This window comes from Melospiza melodia, chromosome 5 (genome assembly GCF_035770615.1).
Source record: "Melospiza melodia melodia isolate bMelMel2 chromosome 5, bMelMel2.pri, whole genome shotgun sequence".
Taxonomy (NCBI): domain Eukaryota; kingdom Metazoa; phylum Chordata; class Aves; order Passeriformes; family Passerellidae; genus Melospiza; species Melospiza melodia.
Window position 1 is genome coordinate 3,505,660 of NC_086198.1, and position 12,480 is coordinate 3,518,139.

General features: G+C 39.6%; 1 protein-coding gene across 1 annotated transcript in view; it reads right to left on the reverse strand.

Annotated features, from left to right (window-relative positions):
• The window catches only part of SNX25 (sorting nexin 25), an 81,176-nt gene that overhangs the window by 21,804 nt on the left and 46,892 nt on the right, over positions 1-12,480 (reverse strand). Inside the window, exons 7-8 of the mRNA XM_063156080.1 lie at positions 8,812-9,002; positions 1,633-1,764 (exon numbers count right to left, since the gene is read on the reverse strand). Of these exons, the coding sequence (XP_063012150.1) occupies positions 1,633-1,764; positions 8,812-9,002 (323 nt within the window). The remainder of the gene's footprint in view (positions 1-1,632; positions 1,765-8,811; positions 9,003-12,480) is intronic.

The following is a 12,480-nucleotide window of genomic DNA, read 5'->3' on the forward strand; positions in this document are numbered from 1 at the left end:
ATTTTACAAGTTAAGTATGGATGTTTGTTAAGTGAAGGAACAGCTGTGCCCTACAATTGCCAGAGCTTCCACACCCACTCTTTTAAATCCATGTTCCAAAAGCTGGCATTAAAAGGAAGAAAAGTGCTAGAGCAACAGTGTGGTCACCATTTTATATTCAGATGGGAAAGCTCAGCTGGATCAGCTCTCCTGTCTTCTGCTGAATAGAATCAATTCACTTTACACATCATTATAATTCATTTGCAGAGGAAAAGAGAAAAAAATGCAAGAGGAAAAAAAGCACAATTGAAGAGACATTTACCAGGACAGGAGGCTGGGTATTTTTACTGAGCACAGTAAAGTGCACAGGATTGAACTTTGCATTAATGAACAGGAAAGAGAGAAAGTAATGCAGCAGAGCCCATGATCAGCTCCCTAAATTACCAGAATTAAAAAGGGTTTATCCACTCCCTCAGAATGGCACAGTGTTCTTACCTGCCTCATCTGACAACACCACAGCCACACGGCTGCAGGACACTACCTCTGTGCAAGCTGCCCTGTAGGGGCAGATATATCCATTTCCATATGTACATGCATGTTGTTTTCAACAGGAGGACAAAAAAATCACAACTGAGCAGTCATTAAATGATTTATAGTACCTTTTCCAATCATGAGCAGTTTGCAAGTCAACACTGATTTACAGAGCTCTTCTCTTCTCTCTGACAAACCATTTTTATCAACACTCTCTAGCTTGAGTTGGTTGGTAGTCATTTTTTCAGCCTGTATTAATGGTTCACTACTCATACTCTTACAATTTATCTCTCTCTTTACAGGATGCTTTGTTTTCCAATTGATTGGAGTAAGAGCAATAAAATTACAGTGAACAAAAAGTTAACTGATAATCAATAATCAAATCTGTATTTCATGCTAGCATGAATCCTGAAGGTTTAATTGCTTCCCCCAGAAATCCACCACACTGGTGGCAAACAGCAAATTTGTATTCTACAAATTCTTCCTCGGCACCATTGCTTGTTGCAACTTTAAGTGACATTCCCTATCTTTGTTTCAGGGTTCTAACTCCTACTTTATTTTAGCCAAAATTATGATATAGCATTGTTTCTTCTCTCTATCAGTAGTGGGGCATTCGTGGAGAAACTTAGCTGCTACAGATTAGGGAGAGGTCTTTTAAAGCAACATCTCTCTTCCAAAAAGATTTTAAGAATGTATATACACACGATTTCATTATTTTGGATGGAATGGGCTGTCTGTAATTGGCAAGATGAGACACTTATGTACAGAGTATCCAAGTGCAACATTCTTCTCGATTTCATGTGAATTAATACAAATAAACCTGCATGTTTTACTGCATGTTTTTTCTCTGGTGGAGGGGGCTACTCCTTTTGCGTATCAAGTATTCCTTTTAACAGATGTTGTTACACCAACCAGCAAGAAATTATCACAACAGCCCACAAATTTTAATTGCAATATTAACCTCAAATATTGACACGAAGCAGCTAAAACAAACCCCAAATTGCTTAGAACCCATCCTATGCTATTGATACTTCAAAAACATGAAGACATTTCCTATCATCAAGACCACAACAAGCAGTGTCACCAATGTACAAAGCCATATAGGCTTGCAACTTCTTCCACCTTGTTAGCACTCTTGAGATTCTCCACAGACTCCCAGAAGCCAATCAAAGCCATCTTGTCCATCCTCTCCATGTAGATCCGGAAGTGCTCTCGGTATGAAGGACTGGCCAAAATCTCTTCAAACTGAAGAATCTGAAGAAGGGAAAACTAAGAATAAAAACTGGAAAAGTGCCTAATTCTAACTCCTTTCCTTATAGGGAAAATCTTTTCATCATGCATCCCACAAACATGTCCTAGATTCAACTACACAGACCTCCTACGGTAATAGTTTTGCTTCGTTAAAAAAAAAGAGTTTTAAGTACTTGGAAGATAAATTCATCTTTGCTTCTATCAGATAGTAAATACTCCACATCTTTCTAATCAGGATACATTTCAAAGGACTAAGATGGCATTTCAAGTCACTCATGAAATGCTATTGTCAAAAATTTAACTTCCCATGTTCCTGCAAAGCAGAGGAGCCTGAAAGCTAAATAATCTGTTCTTGTTTCAAACACTGGCAGTTTCCATACCACAGCCCACAGAGCTTTGAGATATATCTCAATTATTCCCAGAGACACAGAAAAAGATGTAATACCTTGTCTGCCAGGGCATTTGGTGCCCAGTTCCCACTGTTATTGAAAAGCATCTATCAGAAACACAGTCAGGAATGAGTATGTTCTGTGATATAGTGCTAAGGACTTTTCCTGAATGAGGAGGGTTTGCATCAGGCAGCAAAGGAAATGAAACACAGGCTTCCTGTACCTATGCAGATGCTGCAGCCATTGAGAAGTTGCATTAAAAAGCAATTATCACTTCCTTATCCTCTACTATTTTTGTGAATCCAGGCCTTTTCTTTGAGACAAACACCTGAAAACAAACGCTTCTCTGATAAAATGAACAAAACTTTCCATACTGAACAAAATTAATAACTTTGTTTTTCTCTGAAAAATAGGACCAAGTTTTTCCTATTTTCCAAAAATAGGACCATTTTTTGATGTTTCCTCATCAAAACCAAGCAACCTTTTCCCTCCAACCCTCCAGTCTTGCTCTTGCAGCTGAACCAGTTTTCATATCACTTATTTAGTGCCATTACTTTTATCACCAGGAACCCAAACACACTACACAGAGTAGTCTGAATTTCTTTGTTTCTCACAGGCACCAACCAACTCACACTTTTCCCTTTGAAAAGAAAGAAGGTCCTCAGGCACTAATGAGTCTTCCTATGACTTTGCATTTTATAGCAAAGTTTGTTTGGTATGGAGCAAGATGTGAACTCTGAGATTGAGGCATTAATAATTTCTCTAATATGGGTTTTCTTGTACCTAACAATAATGATACAATTCTAGTCAGCATCAGGATGCCTCCCTCTCTGGGAACATTGCTCCTTTTCCTAAATCTAGCACCTGTGAAACTCTGCAACCAAGTTATAGGTAGGAAAAACAGTTTCCTTGTCTCAAGCTACACATGAGGAAACCACATACACAATTATTGGCATAAAATCAGTGCCTTTAAAAAGCAAGCTAAATATGGTTCTTAAACAACTGCAGTCCCCTATGTTTTGTCTGAAACAGCTCCCCCAAATTTTGGGCAGTGTTTAAGCAAATTATATTTGTCTCATATGAAATGCTCATTTACATGTTTAAATTTCCCCTGTGAAAGTCATGTGCCATTCTTCTCTTTATCATCCCAATATCTTCTGGACATGACTTTATTCTTGGGTTTAAAACTATTCAGATATATGAATATCTGCCCTTAAAAGCTCACTCTATAAACCTCACTGAAAAGCAGAGGGTACCTTGTTCAAGCTCAGCTTAATACAGAAATGGTGATCAGGGTGATCAGGCTGTCAAACAGAACAACACAGACACGGCAATTTAAAGGCCAGTCTGTGATTTAGCCTCATTACTGTACATCATCACATTTTCTATTCAATCCTTCTACCAGGGACAATGATTTAAAATACAAGTGTAAGAGGGTCTTCCAGCCCCTCAAACAGATGTTTTCCCCATCTCAGGGACTGTCAGCTCTGTGAATAGCAGAGTTAATAAACCACAACATGGGGCATGTGCTGTCCCTTCTTGAGTGAGAGGTCACCCTGGTCTCCATGCTTCCATGACCCAAGCTATGCCACTCTGGCTGCCAGCAAGGAGGGTAACCAGCAAGCAAACAAACAAACAAACAAACAAACAAACCCCCCTCAGAAGTAACTGGGGCTAAGTGCTGCTGCAGGCAGCAAGGCAAGTGCCAACACCTCTCCCACCTAACAAAGGGCCCATTGCACCAGTGCCCCACAGTAACCAAAGCAGTGGTGCCTAGCAACAAATCTCCTAATAGATAGCCTTGCAAGCTGAAACAAATAAATTAATGGCAGAAAAGCTTACTCCCTTGTAGAAATGAGACCTCTCAAATGTCTTCTTGATTTTTCTTTAAGTCAGGAGTATTCTGGAATCATTAAATATTACCAGTCCTGTACTGAAAGCGTTATGTTACAGCTGCAACGCCAACAATGACAGACACAAGAGGGTTTCAGTTTTGAGGTGAAAAATCATAAACGCATATCTGCTGGTTTTGGTGGGGGTAAAGTTAAACATTCTTAAGAGACTGGCAGGGGCTATGTTTTAGATTTGTGCTAAACACAAGGCTGATAACATAGAGATGCTTTTTTGATGCTAAGCAGAGCTTCCACAGAGCCAAGGCCTTTTCTGCTTTGGGTACTGCCACCCTGCAGAGCAGACTGGGGCTGTGTGGGGCACTGGGAGCAGACACAGCCAGGACAGGGGACCCCAATTGCTCAGTGTGTGCAGGGGGGATGTTTGGGGTGATGGCTTTGTCCTCCCAAGTCACAGTTACATGTGATGGGGCCCTGCTCTCCTGGGGATGGCTGAACACACCTGCCTGCCCATGGGCAGCAGTGAATTCATTCCTTGTTTCGCTTTGTTTGTGTGTGTGGCTTTTGCTTTCTCTGTTAAACTGTCCTTATCTCAGCCCATGAGTTTTCTGGGTTTTACCCTTCTCCCCAGTCCTGCTGGTGGAGCAGTGAGCAAGTGGCTGCATGGGGCTTGGCTGCTCCAGGGGGAGAAACCACAACAGTCCTTTTTGGTACCAAACTGTTCTGTGGATCTTACTTCCTTTCATGATTTAAAGAAGTTCTGCAGTAATTTGTAATCCTCAGCAAAAGATCATTTTATGATTCAGTATCACCATGGATTAGAGCACAAAACTCTAAGCTGTGCTGGCACATAGGCAGGCATTAGGGCATTTGTACACACTCAAATCTAATATCCAGTTAGCAGATATAATCTCAGAATTATCAGCCTCCACAGCAACCCTTCAAATCCTGTTAACTCAAGAGCAGCTTCTGGGTTTGGAAAAACCAGAAGCTTTAGTGTTGCCACATCAATTCCCTGCTTCAATAGGAATGTAACATATATCACAGCTGGTCACAGACTCTGCCTAAGACTAGGAAAGGGTTAGGTTTTTCTATTTCTTTTTCTCAAGTGGGATGCTTTAACCAGCATCCCTAGCATGTGCCCACAGAGGAGACTTGTCCCTGGCCCTACAGAGCAGAGACTTGTCTTGTTAAATCCCTAAAGACAGTCACAACTTCCCTCTGGACAGGAACAGAGAACTGCTAGGTAACTTGAGACTGCACAGGCACTAGGCACAGATTAGATGCATGGTACTGTATTTCTTTGCAACACACCAGATTCCCATTCACTACAACCACATTGACCTATAATGAATAGCCCAAATAAAGCTGGTAACAGCACTGCAGATGGTTGGGATGAACAGCATTTGGGTCACTAAAGGAAATTTTCTGCTGGGATAACAGCATACAGTCAGACTGCAGAACTGGTTGCTGCTTTGGATTTTTTCCTTTTTTTTATTGGTAGAAGCCAGGAATAAGTGAAATGTAAAAACCATAAATATCTTTTTCCAAGCTGTACTTTAAAAAACCCTTAACTAATGTTTTTTCCGTATACTGACCAAAATTAAAGCCTATATTTATCTCGTTATGCTTTGAAAAGAAACAAGTCATCAAAGTCTCTCTGTCACAGCGATGTGAACTAAATGCAATGATTATATAAGTATTAGAAAGTACATACTAACCACATAAGGTACCTGACTACTTTACTGCACATACACTAATGTAAAAGCCCCTGCCTTGAGACTCACATGTTCACAAACATACTTCTGTCATAAGAAAACCCATCACCAGGCAAACAGGTGACAACAATTGAAGCTTGGTTTCTTAACATTCCCCAAATTCTGTACCATGATGTATCCTGACATAATATGATCTTACAATCTGAAGCTCAGAAATCACTGTGAAAATCTGCTAAGTCACCAGTTAAATCAACATCTATCCACAGATGCAGTGGAAGATGTTCTGCAGCAGTCTCACCTTAGTCCTCATCAGCTGAATTATGAAGACAAGCTCATTCCACCTCAAAATACACTCAGATGGTTTCCTTGCTATTTCACAGCTAGTTCAGGGTCAGATCCCCAGATCCCCTCCCAGAACCCACGATCCACAAAACAGCTCCACTAAGATGCTGTGACTCCATATGTCAAATCCCACAGATGAGGCGGGGTGGCTGTTATGCTCAGCACAACAGAGGGGAAAAAACCCCATTCACTGGATAAACACAGACAAAAAATTCAACTAATTACTGCAGTACTGTGCAGGCATAGTTCCTAGGAAAAAGGACTAAAACAGCACTGACTATAAAGACATGCTTTATATATTGCACTTAGTCAAACTGCATTTTCTCCAAAAAAAAAAAAATCTAACACCGTGGGCAGAGTTTAAATCAGGATCAGAGGTAATGACAGAACTCAGATTCAGAGAATAGCTGTGGTTTATTTGTCTGTTTGCTTGCTTATAAGCATTTGATTAGAATTCACATATATAGGATTTCCCTAGAGAACCTGGATTCAGGAAAATTAGGTAAGTGAAACATGTACAAAATCAAATGAATAAAAATCACAAGACTACATAATCAAACAGAAGACTAACAGCTTTTTCTTGACTGCAGTAGCAGGGGAGTAATGGCATTGCTGGTAAAAAGTCTTTTATGCATGTTCTGATTATGAGCTTATATATGGAGATGGATTATTTGGAGCTTTCTATAGGATGCGTAAGTGAAATCAAAATACAAGTTTAATTCACTAGTCAGCTCTTTGTTCAACTAGTACCAAAAATTCCCCAAAGTTAATAATGCATTCAAGATTCTACACTACACTTATATAAAATATTAATTCAAAACACCATCAGTAAATATCCATTTCTGACCAATTTCATGCAAGTTGAAGAAAGGAAGGCCAACATGCAGTTTCTTCTGCAAAAGCTAGTTCTGCAATTCAGATGCTGCCTTAACAGAAATGTTAGCACAGCCATACTCTAATATCTAAGGGCCACAAGCTGCAACCTACTAATGTATCTTACCTACTAAATCCCAAACAATGCCTTTCCCTTTTGCTTAGAAAAGAGCCTGAGTGTTCAGTCAATACTGTCCAAATAGGAGGGGCCAACATCCAAAATAACACCAGCTGCCCTGAAATAAGTACCCAGGCTGCAGCTACCACAGTGCTAGGAGAGGATAAGAAGGAGCAACAGTGAAGGAACACTAATTCCTCAGATAAGCATGTTTTTGTGCTCAAAGGGGGACAGCATGGCCTCCACCTCTCAAACAGCTTCCCACAGCTTCTTTCCTGGCAATGGAGAATCAGGGACAAGAGAAGGGGGAAGCAGTTTTCCTATTTTCTATACTGACATGACATTAGAGGAGTTCTAGGGCTTCTTCACAGAAACACCAAAAGCTTAGAAGTAAAACTGCCTCAGATCCCACTGTTTACACCATCACCACAACAAATGCTTCTGCAAGATGTCATTATTTCTATTAATAGTACCATTAACTCAATATTGAGCTGCTCATTGGTATATTTGCAGGACGTAACCCCAGGCCAGCAACTCCCACTAAAAAACCCTATTGGTTCATGAAACATGCAACATGAACTTCAGGAATTCCTTTAGTTTTAATTACAATATTATATTTTATTATATTCCTGACCAATCCCTGCCCCTATCAAGTGCACTTTCACTGCTGGACTCCAGTCTGGAACAATCTTATGTCCCATGTATCTATCCAGAAAAGTTGGTAACATCTCAGCAGGCATCAAAAGTGGCATCATTGGCTCATGCAGTGCTGCCACATGCTCCCAGCTCTCTTTTTCTTCTTGGCACCACTTGCTGCATTCAGCTTTAGGAAAGAGAATAGGACTGTCTTGGCACAACCTATGACACACCATCTGAAATCATGCTTTAAAGACAAGTGGGGAGTAAGGAATCATTGTGTTTCAGACCTTACTCAAGAAAAAACAAAATACAAAAAGTAGGAACTATTTCTCCATTATTCTACTTCTTCTAATATGCTACTGAGTTACAATTATTATAAGGCCATAATGAAAATAAAGATCCCGCAGGAAAAGACAAGCTATTTCCTACCTACATGAAAAACATAAAATCTTTTCACATTTGAATACATCAGCTACTATGCTTTGCCCAAAGGGAACAGAGCAGATTACAAAAGTCACTAAAATTTTTAAAGATTTGCAAGACTAAGTAGTTATTTTATTTTTGTAGATCCTGGCCAACACAATAGTTACTTCTAATTCCAGACTACAGTGGTATTGAAAACCAGCATTCAGTCACAGCAGCTTTGCCAAAGACTTTCTGCAACAACTGCTCAGAGTTTTGTCAATTGCCTTCCATAAGTGTTTACTTTTGAATAATTCAGTATCCTCAAAACCCACACATATTTCCTAAAGTAAGTATAACGAGGGCCAAAGACATATTGCACATATGCTGGCAGCCTTTTATTTGAAAGCAAGTTGCTACTTTGACAAAAGCTGCTAAGCTGCATGTCCTTATTAACTCCCTTCAGGTGGTATGTCTGAAAAATCACACGTGCTTACAAGCCACTCAGCCCTCTGTGAAGTTTCACATTGCACAATATTCCAAGCTGAGCAATTAATGTGTCTTTTCAGGTACTTCAGTAACCTTTTCCCAAGGTAAATAAACCAAGCAGCAATTAAATTGTACTTGACTCCTGGGGGAAGGGAGGGATTAACGGCAGTGAGGCAACACGATCCAGTGGTAACACACTTAGAAGGACCTTCAGACAATAGCATTTGTACCTTCTGACTTGGAGGGCCATCACCTTCATCAGAAATGCCATCTTCCTGCTGATCATAAGCTGGCCCTCCCAGGAGCCTTATTCTCTTCTCACATTGCTTCTTTGCCACTGTCAGCTGATTAATGTACCTCTTCACATTGCGAGCCCTTAGGAGGTCAGCTTTCATTGCTGCAGTTTCTTTTCCTTTTGAATCTAAGAATAAAGCAAATCAGAGACTGTATTTTATTTTACAACAGGAAAACATCCTTGTACCATTGCTTCTGTGTAAAGCAAATCAGAGGCAGTATTTTATGACATGAAAATATTGTAGCACTGCTTCTGTGACCTGTTTGTCATCCATGAATCAGCTATGCTCATCAGTACAGATACTGGCAAGTTTGCATTTGAAACAGAATGATGATTTTGAAACATTCTGCAATGATAACTCAAGGGTTTACACAAAAAAAAGTTGAGGAAAAAAATCCTTATTCAAATGCATAGCAAAACCCAACCCCTCCAGCTCTCTTTATAGTTTGTTGCAGGACACAGCCCAAGACCTCTATACAGGATGTACATTTATCAGATGGCATTAAGGAAATTACCTACAGCCATGGCAAATGATAACATGTGGAGCTGATGGCCAATATACCTCACTGAACACAGCATTGACTGCCTGGAATCACGAGGGACTGGGCTCTCTTCCCCCCAGCCCAGCATGACACATTCCCACATATCTTATTTGCAAACCCAAACCTCTTGTGCCTGATGTGAACAGCCTATCATACAATATCCCCTCCAGACAACTGACCAAAGTTCACTCAAAATAGTCAGATGACTAAGAAAAAAATCTTATAATGCCACGCCAAAACTGCACAGTACTGTTAGAAAGTAAAGTAATGTGAAGATGACAGTCAGCTGAATAAGACTTAGTAATAGCCAGTGTAATGGTTGTGCATTCTACATTCCATCCCCTTCAGCTAATTACCAGGGTTTAAAAAAATGAGCAGCAGATAAAGCAGATATAAAACCTTATTGTGCAGAAATCATGCTTAATATCTGCAGGATGCAACTGATTTACATTTATACACTGATTTTATTTTCCTCTTGCTCGATGATAACATCCATGCTTTTTTGGGCTGGAGCTATTACTCAGTAGCAAAGTACTTGGCTTTTACTTGGCTCTGGATTATCTGACTGCTCAGGGATAAGTGGTAAAGATCTATTCTACTATGTTTTCAAACTATTAAATGCTAGCAAAATCATCTAGATAAAAACAGCATTTGATTTTCACAAGAGTTGCTGTTAAGAAACAACTACATAGGTTTGTGACTGCAAAAACAGCAAAAAGGAAATCTCTCAGAAATTATTCAAAATCCCTATTTTAAGCAAGTTTCCAATACATTATGGCAACTTCTCCTTTTACAACTGTTTTTATCCTTATATTTCCAGCTTAAAGCCACATGTAAGCATTGGATGCAACTCTAAGTTGTCTTTTGCATACTGAAGGACAACTCAAGGTACATGGAGCTCCCTTAAGTTCTACACATAACTGAGTCCAGATATTCTCCCATTATCTTCACCCATATCTTTAATCTCACTTGATTTCCTTTATGTTTTTATGTTGGTAGGGATGGTTCCTGATACAAATACTCTTAGTATTTTAACGGATGAGTATCATTTGCATCTGAGCTGCCACATAATAGTGAACTAAAGAGATTATACTCACTGAAGCAAATGATAAAATTACCAAAAAAAAAAAAAAAAAAAAAAAAGCCATCTGTTTTCCTGGCATGTTATCTCCACAGGGAAGTCAACAGAGCTTTTAATTTAGTGTTTCAGTTCCCTAAACAGAAGTACCAGTATTAATGAGAGAAAAGGAAAGGAAAAGACCTTAAGGACAGAACAATGCTCTCCCCCAAACCAAAACATTTACAGCTATTACAAATACAGGAACAGAACTTTAAAGTTTAAGATTAAATCCCAACCTTCTCCTTGCTGCAGTTGACTTTAAGATGATTTTTGCAAGTTATCAATTCTTTCAATAGTTTAAATGCTTTGGGCTCATAATGCATACCTGAAAACCCACAAACAGTACAATGCAATGATCATTCAGTCTTCTTAAAACAAAAGTACCCTTCTTGATGGGAACAAGGCATTCTTGAAGGGTTTTCAAAGCATGCATGTCTACTTCACCTGAAATCTTATCATCCTGTGACTGCAGCAGGCCCCCGGGAGAGATTAATGAGCCCACCATTTCCAGTGATTATTCCCTGTCTTAACAGAGACCCTTCAAAAACATTTACCTCAGCTCTTCATATCCAAAAGGAGCCACTCCAGCCAAGCATGTCTCAGGGCAGCTCCAAAGCTGGTGCTGCCAGGCTGTTTCTGCTCCATGGGTAAACAGGACCAGGCACTGTGAAAGGGCCAGTGACGTCCTTCACACATAAACAAGAGGCTGCTGAAAAGCAGAGCAAGAGCAGCACACAATGGGGCTGATGTGCTACAGGGCAGGAAAGACAGCATGGAACTGGGGACTAACACTTTCCTCTTCCAAATTATGAAAGATAAACTAGCAGAAATCAGGAGGAGCATTTTCAGCTCAACTGGAGAAGGTTAGGTGGATCACTGGTTTCATCCAAACCTGAATGTGTTTTGAGATTTTAGAGATTTTCAGACCTAAACTGCTCTGCTTTTATCATATTAAGCACTATCAAAACAATATTGTAAGTTATAAAGATTTCTCTTTTGAATATATTCTTGTCTGATTCCATAATCACCAAAATACCGAGACAGAATTAAGAGTGATTCTCTCCATTTCTGAGCATCAGGAAAGATGATGTTCACATTCAGGTATCACTGCATAAACCAAATAAAACCAGAAAGGCACGAAAGGAAAGGCTTGCATGTATTCACACACCCTCCAGCAAGCTTCAATAAATAGAAAAGAAGTCAATTTCTGCTACTAAGAGACTTTCACCACAATGCAAGGAGGAAAAAAGCATCCTTTGAGTAATATTTTTTTCAAGAGTAACAACTTTGCACTTTGGGTATTTCTCTAAAAAAATATTATTAAAAACAAGCAAAAATCACTCCTTATCAGCAAGACAAGAAAGATGCTACTTTGGGATTTCCTCCCCACAAGCTGCATACACTTTACCAACAGCAACTGAGCAGAGCTTCCATCTTCATAGGAGCAAAGTGTCTTTTACTAACTTCCTCCAAAATAATTCCCCTTATCTGGGGAAATTTTGACAGGACATGCACTGCCTTGGAGGAATTTTAAATCCCAGAAGGGTCCTGTGCAGCTCTCCCAAAGGCAACCCAAAGCAATTAGTACCAAAAGCTGAATTTCAAACTCTGCTTATCAATCCACAGTTGTAGATAACTCAATTTGCACCAAACAACATTAAAATATAAATACTTGAAATGAGCTCAAATTTACCAAGCAATCAAAGCTATGCTACCTGTGCAAATTGTTTTATTCTCTGCATTTTTTTTATATCTCCAGTGATTTCTGACAAAGCTGTCTTCTAAATCACTCCTAACTATCTTGACTTGAGCTAAACTAGAAGCATATCCCCAGAAGCATATCCTAATCCACCAAAATGATTTCTGAAAAGTGATTTCTCACACCTAATTTTCTTTTCTCTTCTTTTTTTTCCCCCAATGGCAGCTTTGCTACTTGAGGAGC